The sequence below is a fragment of the Cannabis sativa genome, chromosome 7 (genome assembly GCF_029168945.1).
Source record: "Cannabis sativa cultivar Pink pepper isolate KNU-18-1 chromosome 7, ASM2916894v1, whole genome shotgun sequence".
Taxonomy (NCBI): Eukaryota; Viridiplantae; Streptophyta; class Magnoliopsida; order Rosales; family Cannabaceae; genus Cannabis; species Cannabis sativa.
The window spans coordinates 1,777,468-1,792,886 of record NC_083607.1 but is presented as its reverse complement, the minus strand read 5'-3'; the positions used below and the strand labels follow the sequence as shown (position 1 = coordinate 1,792,886).

The 15,419-nt window shown below is 27.4% G+C and overlaps 1 protein-coding gene across 1 annotated transcript; it reads left to right on the top strand.

Moving 5' to 3' along the window:
• The first annotated feature begins 7,626 nt into the window (after positions 1-7,626).
• On the top strand, positions 7,627-13,882 carry LOC115696883 (sodium/calcium exchanger NCL). Its single transcript, XM_030623771.2, has 7 exons — positions 7,627-8,241; positions 9,870-10,064; positions 10,897-11,078; positions 12,218-12,357; positions 12,451-12,715; positions 12,836-13,138; positions 13,417-13,882. The coding sequence occupies exons 1-7, from the start codon at positions 7,833-7,835 to the stop codon at positions 13,663-13,665; spliced, it is 1,743 nt and encodes a 580-aa protein (XP_030479631.2). The 5' UTR covers positions 7,627-7,832; the 3' UTR covers positions 13,666-13,882.
• Positions 13,883-15,419: the final 1,537 nt, after the last annotated feature.

Genomic DNA, 15,419 nt, shown 5'->3' with positions numbered 1-15,419 from the left:
TTAGTTCAAAGAGATTTGTACGCAGTTTGCAGATGTCTGCATCGTAAATTCATGAGTGATTCTAATCACTATGTCAAAAATATATATAATAACAAATACAAATACGAGTATTATTATCGGGGATTATTTTATATACCATATTTTATTTTATTTTTAAATTTATAGTTTAGGTTGCTATGGTATTTTTATGTAGGTTACTATATAGATTTTAGTTGTGATTTAAATTGCTTTGTTGGTTGCTATGTGAACTTTAATAAAAATATATAAAAAAAAACCTATTTTAAAGTGTAAAAATGAAAAGAAAGAAAAACTCTTAAAATTAATGAATAATAAGTGGAGTAGTCTATAATTTTTATATATAGATCCATTGAAAAAACGTACGGCTAAAGGTATTTAATATATATTTTTTTAAAAAAAAAAAAAAACTCCTACTTCACAAAATTATCCAAAATTATCATACAAATTAAGTTCATATATGTGTATAATATTTTTGGGCCTTGAGTTTGGGTGGGTTTTAAGCACGGACTAACTCGTCTTAATCCAGGGTTGGACATATATATGACCAATATTTTTATATTTTACTAAAAAGAATTGATCCTCATTCATTTATTTATTAAATTTTAGAATGAAAAAAACTAGTGAGATCCACACAAATTAAGAAAAAAATAAAAGGAAAGATTATTCTCCCATTTTCATAAGAAATACATTTCTTTTTTCCTTAACTTACTTTATATTAATTATATTTTTATTAATTAAATATAAAAAAGATATATATGTCCTTCAAAATATATAAATAAAAAATAATTACATTATTAACAATAACAATTTAGTCAAACTAAAACATTCTAATTACCTTTCCTAATTATATATATACCAAAAATGATTCTGATTTTTTTTTCGGTCAGTTTAGTTAACAATAAAATAAAATATTATTCATGATTATTTTATATTTTGAACTAATTCATTTCTTACCTTCATTATTCTTATTTCAATTACAGTTTAGTAAACATGTCATTAATCTATATGTACCTAGCACTACTATGAATAGGGACGAAGCTAGAAATAAAATTCACGTGGACAGGTACTAGTAAATAAGGTGTCACGTTGTCATTGTTGCAATTTAATATGAATCCTACTTATTTTACTTTAATAATAATTATAAAAAATCGCTAACCATTTATAGGGTGATACTTTATAATAGTACTTAGTACCATTATACCTAATAAGAATGCTCATTTTTATATTATGTGGACATCAAAATTTTAATAAAAGTTATAGAATTAACAATAAGATATATTGATACATAATTATGAAAAAATAACTTTTAATGTAATCCCATTTTACATTAATTACTAAGTTCAAACCAAGCAATGATAAAAAATACAAGCTTGTGTCCTTGAACTTTAAGATTATCATTATTACTACACCAAACAACATTAATTAATTATATTTGACTAGACTAGTATTTGAATAAAGTACTAAATTTTTATATTTAATTGTAAACCCCAAATAATTTAGAATTGATCACAATTTTAGATAAGTCGATTGTCTTATTTAAGCTTCAAAGGACTCGCCCTTAATTATGAGGTGGCGTCTTATAAATAGTTAATAATACTCAAAGGACTCGCCCTTTTGAGTGGTGCTTTAGTGTATAGAGGTGCATGTAAGAAAAAAAAAAAAAAAAAAGTATCATAATTGTTCACCATAAAAAAAAGAGAATCAACAACACCATTGTGTTCATTGGGAGTTAAAGCCTAAAGCCCCCATTAGATAATCAATTTAAAATTATTTATCATAATTATTAATTTTAAATATATTAGACCTAATACTTAATAAAATGTACTAATAATAATATAATACCTTATAATAATAAATTAATAATGATGTTCACCACTAATACTTTACAAATCCACTTAAAACAATATGTATAATTGTCTTTTTGTCCATAAATAATAATTAATTATAAGTCTAGATTATATTGTTGAAACTTGAAAAATGACATTTAATTAGTCCCATCATGTAAACCACCTTCAAGGAAAAATTCTTAAATAAATACATAAAATTACTTTATCATTATTATTAGTGTGATTGATATTAGATTTGGATCTCTAGCTGGCTACTTTTTTCAAATGAAAATAATATAAATAACAACAATAATCAAACTTTAATAATTATTAAAAGGAATAAAATAGTACACCTATGTTATAAAGATTGAACTATTATTATTTAAATAAAATAATAATATTTATATCTAATGCATGTGATACAAAATATATATTAATTTTTAATCATAAATCATATGATTGTAATTTAATTAATTTTTACACATGTAGTTTTAAAAAAAAAATTAATAGTTTTTCTTTACCTTTTGTAATTTCTTCTATGGTATTGGATGATTTGAAGTAACGAAGTTTTCATTATTATTCAAAAAAAAAAAAAAAAAAAAATTAATTTCTTATAATCAATTATTTTGGATGTCTAGATCATCTTACTCATATTTCTTCATTTGACAATGGAGTAATATATATTTTCATACAATTCTTTTATTTGGGATACTATAACAAACAAATTTTGTGTTATTCTTTATGAAAAATTCAAGGCTAATAAATTTTATCAAAGCCTTATTCATCGAGATCATATAAGTGACACTAAATTTGTTTAGTGGAGACTCAATATATTTAAACATATGTTTATTTTTTGGCAAGTAGTGAATAAACATTTATTTATTAGAGATAAACTTCTGCTTTGCATCATCCATTTGAATTCGACTTTATGCCCTATTTGTGAGCTAGTTCTTGGGAGTCATTCACGCTTATTCTTTGACTATAGTTTTTCTCGAAGTAGTTCAGAGTGTTCAAGGCTGGTTTGGGTGTACTTCTTGATCTATCGAGTTTCAAGGTTGGCTAACTTGGATTGGATCGCAGAAAAGTAACAACTATTGTCATGAGCTTTATGGGTATGATTAAAAATGTTCTTAAACTAGAATTCTTAATATAGCCAATATGAAGTTGAATAGAAGAGATGTGGTTATTTTAGATTATTTTAATAAGTTGTATTAATTTGTGTTTTTTGTTCAGCTTCTCAAGCAATTGTTGGTGATTAATAAGATTTTTTCTTCTTGGTTATTTTTTTTTTGTGTGTTATTTTAATTCTCAAATTTATATATTATTTTGAATTAAATCATTGGCTATAATTAGTTATTCTAAAGTAATTCAATTTATTTATTTGGGTTATATTTTCAATGATTTTATACTATTTTATTTTAGTTAAACATTATTTGCAACTTCATCTTTTGAAAAACCTCTAATTTAAGCTTATCATAAATTTGTCCAAATCAAACAACATTATCATTCCCTTTAAAATAACAATCATTATATTACAACTCATTTACCTTAAAGAATATATGTAAGGAAAGTTATTATCTCAATTTTTGTTGTTTTTCCTTTTTAGATTTATTATTACTAATAATACAAGCATCTAGAAATGCAATTTAAAAAGTAAGTAAGTTGAATATAACAAATTTAAAAATAGATTTATTTCAAGTCTTTTGGGCTATAAAACAATTATATTTTATTAAATCTATCATATTTTTTGTGTTTGTTTCTTGAAGATTTATAATTAATTCTATAAAATGTATATAATGTACAATAATATCAATCCTATTTTCAAAAATAAAATCTCAACTAAAAAAAATCAATAGTCTCATTTTTTGTGTGTGTACCTACTTAGAATTGCACCTTAATTTTGCAATTTTAAATTTATTAATTTAAAAATTATCTTATTATAAAAATTGATATAAATCTCATGTTAAATAGTGAATTTTGGATTTAGTTACTAAAGTTCTTGTTCAACATAAGTGATGACACGTGTCTCATATTATATAATAATGCCAATTTTTTACATTTAATTACTATAATTTTTGTACAAAGGACAAATTTGTGTACAAATTTTAAATTAAATATATGTATATTTTTGAAATGTACTTGTAATAAGTTTGATTGTCCATTTATAGTTGTCACTTTGTTTAGTGCCTAAATTTATTATATTCATAAACGATAATTATTTTCTTTTTTTAGTATATTTGTCTGTAAATAAAAATTAAATAGTATTTTACACTTTTTTGTTTCCTATAATATTTTTTTTAATAATAATAATAATATTTATTTACAAAAATTGTCACTATCTTATAGCATTGTATACTACATTTTTGTACACACTAGCTTTTGTGTTATCCTTATTAAATGGGTCCCAAAATATTCTTACTCAATAAGAAATTAACAAATATCCATTTGAATTAATGAGAAATCTTTTACTTTTTTTTTTTCCAAATAAAAAGGAAAATTTAGAAAAAAAAAAAAATCAAATAGCTTAATAATATGGAAATGGAATCATTAACAATTTTTGTTTTTATTCAAGTATTTTCATTAAATCCATATTTACCATAAATTCTCAAAATAAAATCACATTAGATTTGAAAATCCATATTTTTGTTAATATGATACATGATGAATTTAAAAAGAAATATTTATTTATTTTTATTTTTTAAAAAAGAAGATATCTTTCTTTTTTTTTTGTTCATTTTAAAATAAAAATCTTGGAATCATAATATGGATGAAAGAAGATACCATATCTTATAAGATTTTTCTAAAACCTAATTAAGCTTTTTCTCTTCACTGAAAAAAAAAAAAAAAGAAGTTCGTAGTTTATTTGATATTATTTTTTATTTTTCTGTTTTCAAATTGTGTATTAAAAAACAAACACAAAGTAATTTTTATAGTTTTTTTTCTTTTTTTTTAAAAAAAAAATAGTTGGGGTTGAATTTCGAGTTTGTGTATGGGTTGAAGTTGGAGTCGGGATCAGCCTGAGTTGAATTCAACTTCATATCGGAATTTTAAAGTATTGATTTTTTTTTTAAAAAAATAATTAAAAACTATTTTTAAAAAATATTAACCAAACGCGTGTCATGTATTTTGAAAACTTCAAAATTAACTTTTGTTCTTAGTTTTTAAAATATAATTTTAAAAATAAAAATCAGAAAGTAATGGATAGGCCCTTATTTTTAATTTATTCCCTAGTGTTTTTTTTAACTTAATAATGTTATTTTATTGTTCTAAAATTTGTTTATCAAAGCAAATTGCAGAATTTTGTTAAAAATCAATTTTATTTCAAAAAAATAAAAAAATAAAAATAAATAATACTTATATGTATTATTTGATTGATTTTAGAGACGTTTCATTTGACCACTACGGATTAGTGAATTAGCAAACATTTAATTAATTTTTAATAAAAAAGACAAAATATATAGTATAGGAAAATAATATGGTGCATCTCTCTAAATATCATGCGTGTGAAATATATTGTTTAAATATTAATTTTTGTATTATAAATTATTACAAATTTATCAAAATATTACCGAATGTCTTACATAACTATCACACACATTATTATTAGAAAAAAAAAAAAATAGATTGAAAAATTCATTCAAATATTAAAACATACAGAGGTGTATCGGTACACCTATTTTAAAGAGCTATTTATAGAATATTCCAATATATAATATAAGAAAATTATACAATGCAACGATGCACATCTATTTGTTTGAGTATCTAAGAGAATCTTTTAATTTAATTTTTTTTCATAGTCATCTATGTTGTAATTATTTAAAATATCCTCTAAAAAATTTTAGAGTCTAATAAATATTCATGGTCATCTATTTTTTATTTTATATGCACGCTGAATAGATTGTTTAAATTTTATTTTCAGAATGTTAAATTTTTTAAATTTCTCAATTTTTTTTACAATATGTCTTAAATAACTACAACGTAGATAATTATATAAAAAAAATAATGAACTTAAAAATCCTCTAAGATTTCGAAATAAATAGAAAAAGTGCGTCGATAAACCCTTTTTTAAAAATAAGTGCATTGTAAAAATATCTTAAAATATAAATAAATAAATAAAAAGTAAAAAAGTTATGTATACTCGTGTACTCTGTAGTTATTTAAGATATCTTACAAAATTTTGAAACTTTTGGATCAATTTAACACGCCTAAAATAGGATTCAAACAGTATGTTGCATACGTGACTCTTAATTTTATTTTATACGAGCGTGAAATAGACTGTTTGAACACTGCTTTCTATATTGTAAATTATTCTAAAATTATTAAAGGTTCGTTTGGTAACACTTTTTTAATCAGTTTTCTGTTTTTAAAATTAGAAAAGTGAAAATATTTTTCAAAAACATGTTTTATAAAACTGTTTTTACTTTTCAATTTTTTAATTGAAAATCAAAATTTTAAAAACAAAAAAGTCACTTTTATTATTTTTTTAAACAATTTTTTTAATCAATGTTTTAGACTTTGGCTCAGACCCAAACTCGACCCTAGCCCTGGTGCCGAACCTAGCACTCGATCTGGACTCGCACCCGGCCTCGGACCCAGATCCGACTTAAATAAAATCAAAAAATAAAATTAAAATAAACTTTACAGAACACACTTTTGTTTTCTGTTTTTAAAATTAAAAAACAAAAGTAGTTATAGAACACATTTTATTTTTCAAAAACATAATTTTAAAAACAAAAATTCTACTTCATTTTTGTGATTAAAAAATTAGAAAACATAATTGTTACCAAACGACACCTAAATTTTTACAGGATGTCTTAAATAACTATAATATACACAATAATAAAAAAAAATTAGGCTGATAAATTCTTTTAAATGCCGAAACAGATAAACGGTGCATCAGTAAACCCTTTTTTTAAGAATGTACATTGTACAAGCACCCAAAAAAATAAGAGTGTTAATTACAACCTCTTAGTTAACTTTCACACCCAAAATCACATGCTGAAATATTTTTATTTTCAACTTTTTACAGCGATAATCGTTATAGTTATAGTATCATTCCTGTAAATTTTAAAAAAATTATGAATAATTTACAATATCGAAAACAGAGTTTATGATATACCAACTACCACACGCGTTCAAAAGTACATTTAGCACTATAAACTTGGGTAAATACCATTTTGGACCCTGTGTTTTGCAAAAGTTACAGATTGGACCCTGTGTTTTGTTAAATGACAAAATGGACCCTGTATTTTCTAAAATAGTAAAAAGGACCCTGAGCTTAATTTTTGATAACTTTTTTTTTTTTTAATTCAACCAATTTGGAGACAATGCTTAATACGAACAGATACAAAAAATGTAAATATTTTTGTCATATAGCATTTTTAGATCAGATTATAATTAAACTTTATTTTGATAAAAAATCAATTCAGGGTCCTATTTGTACTATTTTAGAAAATACAGGGTCCATTTTGTCATTTAACAAAACACAGAGTCCAATTGGTAATTTTTGTAAAACAGATGGTCCAAAATGGTATTTACCCTTATAAACTATTCAAAAATTTACACGAATAATGTTGTAAGTATAACAAAAACCGTAATGAAAAAATAAATAAATATATCAACATATACTTTTAAGTACAAAAATTGACTAAGGGATTATTAATAACACCCCTCATAAATAAATAAATAAACATTAAAAAGTCTCAAATGGGGACCACAAATTGCATATCAAAAATAATATTTTTTTTTTTAAAAAAATCAACTTTATTAAAAAAATAATAATAACAAATAATAAAAGGGTCAGATCCAAGACTGTGTAGCTTAGCTACCATACCATACCCAAAAATCCCAATCAACACACCAACACGTCTCAAACGCTCATTACCTCTCTCTCTCTCCTCGCTTTCTCTCTCTATAAAGAACCAGAAGAACAAGAACCCATAACCAATCTCTCAATCTCAATTACATGTAATAATAATCCCAATAATCATGTTTGTTAACAAACTCTTCTTGTTCTTGTTCTTTTCTTTTCTTGTTTTGATCCTCTGTGGTCGAGTACACTGTACCCGTTTAATCACTGACCAATCCTCGGTTCTTAATCCGGTAGTATCTGATGATGATGAATCCAATATTATCCGTCTTAATACTTTAACGACGTCGTTTTCAACGGCGGAGGAAGTTGAATCCACATGTGAACAGTCATACGGTTTCTTACCGTGTACCACCACTGCTTTGGGTAATATGTTTCTCATACTCGTCTATGGCTTTCTCATGTTCACTTCCGCTACATACCTCTCTAATGGCAGTGAGCTTTTGCTTGAGATCCTTGGCCCTGGTCTCATTGGTGGATTGTTTCTTCCCATACTCGGTGCTCTTCCTGATGCCATGCTTATTCTCGGTAATTAATTCGCTTTTTCTTTTCTTTTTATTTGATTTGATTTGATTTGATTGATTCTGTTGATGGAGCTTGATTCCTCTGTTTGGTTGGTTGGAAAAAGATTAAGAATCTGAGAATAGAGTGGGAAAAAAAAAATTAAAAGTAGAATTGGGAATTTTTTGATTTGGATCTTGTTTGTTTGTTTGATTTTGATTTTTTTTAATTAATTAAATGAGAAAAGAATTAATGCTATGAAAAAACTGGAGAAAGTTGGTATCACTATTTGGTGAATTTGTTTATGTTATTTTTATCAAATTAAAGGAATAATTTTTGGGGAATAAAGGAATAATGGGTATACCGACGTAACTCATTTGTGTTTCATTTAAGATTGTAAATTTTCTAGAAATTCAGAATAATTTAAAATCAAAATAATATTTAATCAGTTGATTATCTTTATAATTATATTGTATCGGGTTCTTATATAATTGAATGTAATAATTATAGAAAAATATTGCTATGGGACACTTGGTTTTTTTTATAATTTTTAATAAAATAAAATAAATGGAATTCGATATTAAATTACACCAATAAAATATTACACCTCACAAGAATGTCCTTTACTTAATAGCAATGTACACTATCCCCGGAAACACTTCTTGATAGCTTTTATTTATTTGAAAAAGAAAAAGATAAAAAAGAAAAAAGAAAATTGACTAGTCGATGCATCTTGATTTGTTTCTCACCAATAATAGAGAAGGAGCTAGTTCAGTACTGGGGACCATTGGTGTTTACTTTTGCAGGGAATTAATTAAAGAAATACTGTGCTCACAACACAAGGCCGTTTTTATTTTTCTTCTTGGAAGTTCTGTGATAATATTAATGAACAATTGCTTTGAAATTTAGTTTTTTTAAAAAGTAATTTTTTTCAATATTTACATTTGGGATTGAGGCACTATTCTCTTCACAACGTTATTAAAAAGTTAATTTGAATTAAGGGTTAGTAGAAATTTTGTTATTAAGAAAGGTGATATTAGAGCTTTTTCTTTTTCTTCCTTAAAAAAATGTGAATAGGTAACAATCTTAGGTAATTTCAATAAAGAATTTATAGTGATAAAAAAATTACTGGAAAGAAAAAGTGAGTAGAAGAGAAGCTATAGATTGACTACTGATATGAAATATTTAATTATTTGAGTTTTATTTTAACGGTATATCATTAGTTACTTGAAGTACAAGATATATTTATTTACATTGTCAAGTTTCTTTGACTTTTTCAGTACCCATTATGATATATTTTCACTTTTAACCAATGATTGGAAACTACATTTGGATTTATAGTTGTTAATTGTAAGTTTTACTTGATTGGGTTTTAACTACCCTTTTTAAGAATTGAGAGCAGAGCATTACTATATTTTATATGTTACCTCTTTGACTTTGATGTCTCACAATTACCAAGAGTATTATCTGATAATGGCTACCTTGTTTTTTCATTAAGAAAGAGAAAATTGAAAGTTAAAGCAAGGCAAGACTTTATACACTCTTCAGTTTACATGATTGAATCTCTTTTATCATGTTTTGAATTGTATGACCATATAGTATTAGTCTCTTAACTGATATGCACCTCTTTACTCTTCTCCTCTGTTCTTCCCTAGTATCCGGACTTTCTGGAACCCCAGAAGTTGCCCAAAGTCAGGTTTCTGTTGGAATGGGATTGCTAGCAGGGTCAACTGTAATGCTCCTTACTGTAATATGGGGTACTTGTATTGTTGTTGGCAAGTGTGATATCGAAAATTCGGCTGCAAAAGATTCAACTGATACGAAAGGGTTTAGCTTGGCAGCCTTGACCGGTACGTTCCTATCTTCCTGAAAGGCCATTTCCTTTTATTACTTTTTATATGTGACTGAAAGGGATACTTAATTTTCTGGCATATTCAAATTTTTGCATAAAAATGAAATCCTTTCCCTGTTTTGTCATTTTGTTTAAAGGGAGATGGACAAAGTTCCATAGGGCCCTGTTTTGTATTTTTCTTTCAGGTTTTGAAAATGCAAACTGTTACATTATGTTAAAGACAAAATATATCGAACTTGTTTTGTTTGTGACCATATGAAATTAATTAGAAGCTGGTCTGGTGTACATAAAACGGTATATGTATGTATGTTCCTATAGGAAAAAAATGGTAGCAGTTTCTTTGTCACTTCAAGTCTTCAACAATATTAGGTCAAATCCAATGGAGGTGCCTCTACTGTTGCTTGTCAGTAAGTGGGGCCAAATAGGGTCATAAAATAATATTTTATAGTGTCCATTGTTGGCATATATGTTTTTTCTTTTTTCTAATTGGTTAATTTGAGTAAAATGTAATTTGTGTGGTCCACAGCAGGCACCAAAGTAAGATGCCTCCATTGGAGTTGCCCTTGTTAAAATAATTTCGAGCTATATTAAGTGATTATACTGAAATAATGAATTCCCGATTTGCTAACTATATCTAGTGAGCTAGTTGAATGCATCAAAATCACATTCAACTCTTCACATTTAATCTTAAAACTGCACACAAGTGTATATTGCACACCTTAATGTGTTGCTAGATTCATTATAGATGGATTCATAAGGACCATTTAAATTCTCACTTGAGGAATTCTAATTTGAAATGGATTACAAGAATGGAGTATTCTTAAGTGCAGGTTCTGGAGTTAGCACGGATATTTGGACTAGCTATGCTGCTGTGATTATGGCCATATCTGTTATCCCATTTCTTATCGTTCAACTACCTCAAGTTATGAGTTCTACCTCTGGAAGACATTTAGCTGTGTTGATTGGGCTTATCGCATCGGTGTTGCTATTGATTTCTTATTGCTTGTATCAGGTACATTATTCTTACTGTCTACCAATTATGCCTTTATATGTAGTTTTTCAACTAGATTTAGATTTTTTTATTATTTGATGTACTTACATGATCGTAGGCTTTTGTATACTTTGAATTCTAGGCTTTTGTACTTACATGGTCATATTAAGTTTGCTCTCTAATCTTTGTTAAGTGAATGCTTTCAATTAGCTTGGGAAAATAACAATGAGATTTCATTAGTCATTAACAACATCTTTTGTTTTTCAGTTTGCTCTCTCAAAACTCAAAACTTTTATTGAACAAAATATGTTCTGATTAGTGCAGAAAGTTGAAAGAGAATAATTGTTATTCTTTGGCAAAATTGTTTGAATTAGTGAGAACTCAAAACAGATATTTGGGTATTTCAGGAATCAATTCTATCCAATATCATGTCTGGTTTTTGTTTCTGTTATCTTTTGGCATCCAGATCTTTTTGACATGTAAAGAATAAGTAAACTTCTTTTTTGACTTGTTTTTTTTATTACATGCCATACATTTGCAAAGTGGGAGGGGTATTTGTATCTTTATTGGCATCATTACAAAATCATTTTGAAAGTTAACATTTAGAAGTTGGGTTCCTTTCATATTTCGATTTATTAAGGATTGAGATTCCTTTTTGGTGGGCTTCTCTTCCACTTACTGTATTATTCTTTTCCCACTTATTTATATATATATTATATTGAAAAGTAATAGTTCCTTTTTCTTTTAAAAGAATAATAAGTTTAGGAGGTGGCAAATGACATGACAAGACTATCAATTACAAGTCTTAAGACATGTTATAGAGTTCAGCTCAGTATGGTGTCAATTTTGGAAACTCTGTTCATAATATTATATTATCATTTATAAGAAGAAATGGTTTATCCTGAATTGAATCCATGCTTATATAACTTTACTTAGGTAGATGGATTCATGATTTTGATAAACATACTGATCAGGTTATGTTGTTAACTCCTAAGCCAATAATACTAATGTTGTGATCATATATGTAATTGAAAAACACAATAAGTTACCGTCTAATTACTAGTGTAATAATTATATGGTTAGACAAACATACCAAACTGAATAATAATCTCAAATTAAACGAAACACACCCTAATTACTATATCTGGTTCATCATGCAGGTTTTTCAGCCTTGGATACAGAGGAGGCGATTGGAATACGCTAAGCATAAGCATGTTATATCAGGAATCTTGAAACATTTAAAGACAAATAAGAGGCTCCTTAGTGATGATGGTGAACCTGATGTAGAGGTTATATCAAAGTGAGTTTGATTTTGAAAATGGATTCACTTATTTTTGTGTTTGTATTACTCTTTGCAACTGCTTAACTTTTTACATGGATTATAATATGTCAGATTGTTTGACAAAATTGATGCGGACAACGACGGACATCTTTCTACTGCTGAAATAAGAGCGTTGATTATTGGAATTAATTTCAATGAGATTGACTTAGACAGTGATGATGCCGCGAACAAAGTGATGTCTGATTTTGATACATCCAATGATAGAAGGGTTGATAAGGAAGAATTTGTTATTGGTATTTCTAAATGGCTTACTGAAGCGAAGCGTTCGCGGAGACAGGGGAGTGTCTCTTCCGACCCTGTTGATCATTTCCATGAGGTAAGCTTTTTGCCCATTAATTCCGTTCATTAAAATTCATCGTCTATTCTCAGAGCATGCTAAGCTAATCCATGTGTTATGTTTGCTTCTCTTCTAATGAGTTTGGTTATTTATGTACAGAAAACAAAGAAAGACCTTTTGGGAGGCCATGATCAAAGTGATGAGCTCGTAGAAGGTATTGTGAATGCTAAAACTATAATAGTGAAAGCAGTGTTGTATTTGTTGCTTGGAACCGCGATTGCAGCAGCTTTTGCAGATCCCTTGGTGGACGCCGTCGATAACTTCTCAAGTGCTACAAGCATTCCCAAGTTTTTCATCTCATTCATTGCACTACCTTTGGCTACCAACTCTAGTGAGGCTGTTTCCGCAATAATATTCGCTACAAGGAAGAAGAAAAGAACTTCCTCCTTGACCTTTTCCGCGGTTTGTCTTTGTTTCCCTATTTCTTAATTCTCTCTGCATCATCACATAATAGAATAATCAAACCACCATAATGGTGGGAAAATCATTTCATTATATTAGCATTCTTATACTTAAAAATGCAATCAAACATAAAAATAGAATAACCGAAATACAAATTGACCCTTTTAGAATTTGCGTTCACTTATCTACATTGCTCTTATGCAACCAATACTAATGTCCCAATCAACTGTGCTAAACAAAACCTTAACTGTTTTTCTTTCTTCTTTTGCTGAATGCAGCTATACGGGGCGGTGACAATGAACAATGTACTTTGTCTATCGGTTTTCTTGGCCCTTGTCTACATTAGAGGACTAACATGGGACTTCTCATCTGAAGTTCTTGTCATTTTCATAGTTTGCACCATCATGGGTCTGTTTGGCAGCCTTCGAACCACATTCCCTCTGTGGACGGCTTCAATCGCGTTCCTGCTCTATCCATTCTCGCTCGCTCTGGTTTATGTTCTCGATTACTTCTTCGGCTGGTCATAGGCTCGACTCTCTTAACTCATTATGTATAAGAGTTGTGTTAGCATTCAAAGAGGGTAACTCTTCATTTTTCTGTATTCAGATCAGAACACCCTCTTTTCCTATTTGGAGTATTATTAGTGTTTGGAGACTCAAAATTATGTATCTGAATCTTACTGCATCATATGATTGGAGCAGTTACTGCCTCATCAAATTTTCTAATATATTTTTATTTATAGTAGTAGTCAGGGCCGGCCCTAAAACAAAGTGGGTCACAGGAAAAAAAAAAATTATTTTTGGACCCTTATATTAGAAAAAATATGGTATTTTTTTAAAGTCAGTAAAAATATATATATAATTTTAAAAGGGAAAAAAAAATTTGGGCCCTTAGGCTAAGTGGGTTCTAGGTACAGGCCTAGTCCGCCTATACCCAGGGTCGGGCCTAGTAGTAATAAATGGTGAGGTGTCTTTAATTAGATTAATGTTTGAAGGTACCAGTGGCGCTAGTGTTTAGCGCTCTTCTAGGTGTTATATTGATATCGGTGCAATTAAGTATTGAGTCCAATATAAATCAATTAAATAACTTTTAAGAAATATCGTTAATATTGTACGACTTAGAAATAAAAAGTTTTGTAAAGATTCTAATGAAAAAAAAAATAGGTTTCTCCTTCTTAAATCTATAGCTAGTGAAGGTTATTTTTATTCTCTGGTCAGGCCTGCCAGCTTTCCTTGGGCTTAAGTGCTGCTTAGTCAGGGTTATGTTTTGTTGTTGCCATTTAATTTTTGTTATCGTGATTAGTTTTGTCTTTGTGACATAATTTTGAGTGTTTTAGTTTTGTCTGTGTGACATGGTTTTGTTGTTGGTTCTTTTTTGTTCTTCAATGATTTGCCATTAAATCTTTGTTAGTGGTTTGGAATAACAAATTTTTTTTGACTAAAAGGTTTGTTAGTAGTACAGTTACGTAGCTTACACAATAGTTGAGTGCTCAAGCTACGAGGTTGAACCTACTGCAATAGTTTTTACTGTTGTGTCTTTTGGACGGTGAATGAAACAGAATATAGGTATTAAGGTTAACTGTGATGATGTAATCTTTTTTATTTGATTTTTTTTTTTTTTTTTTATCAAACCATCTTGGAATTAGACGACTGATTATTTAGTTTATTTTTCTAATTTTAATCCTGGTCGTGTCTTCGACGAAGGAAATGTTCCGATTAGATTACAAGCTATTATTTTAACTAATTGATATTAATAAAATTTTATGATTTATTTAAAAAATAAATATTGTTAACCAATTATAAAGTGTTACTTTTACGTTGTGCTAGACACCAGTAATATCCAACAATGATGATTTAGAATTTTTAAGCTGTTTTCTTTACTGTCAATTTGATAATTTAGAGCTGAAATTTTGCACATGTTAATATATATGATATCATAAACATTTGTTCTTTCTAGTAGTGTATGTATGTGTTCTTTCTAGTAGTGTCAAAGAGAAAAAATGTTTTTTTTTTGTTAAACTCAATGAACTTTTGATTATGTGCCCAAAATGTCTTCTTGAAATGTATATAATATAATTTTTATATATATTGTATTTTCTCATTCCACCTAATGTAGTTCAATTTTATAGAGCATTCATCTACCACTTTTTAAAAATGATGTATTGCGATTAGCTAGTGACATTTTATAAAAATTATTATATTAAATTATATTGAATTTGAAACTTAATTATACTAATAACGATATTAGAGGGTACTAAGTACCACAAGTGCCTTTTAATATT

Coding starts and splice junctions, on each gene's coding strand:
- LOC115696883 (XM_030623771.2), top strand. CDS start 7,833: ATGTTTGTTAACAAACTCTTCTTGTTCTTGTTCTTTTCTTTTCTTGTT. Junction 8,242..9,869: donor TGATGCCATGCTTATTCTCG/GTAATTAATTCG, acceptor GTTCTTCCCTAG/TATCCGGACTTTCTGGAACC. Junction 10,065..10,896: donor TAGCTTGGCAGCCTTGACCG/GTACGTTCCTAT, acceptor TCTTAAGTGCAG/GTTCTGGAGTTAGCACGGAT.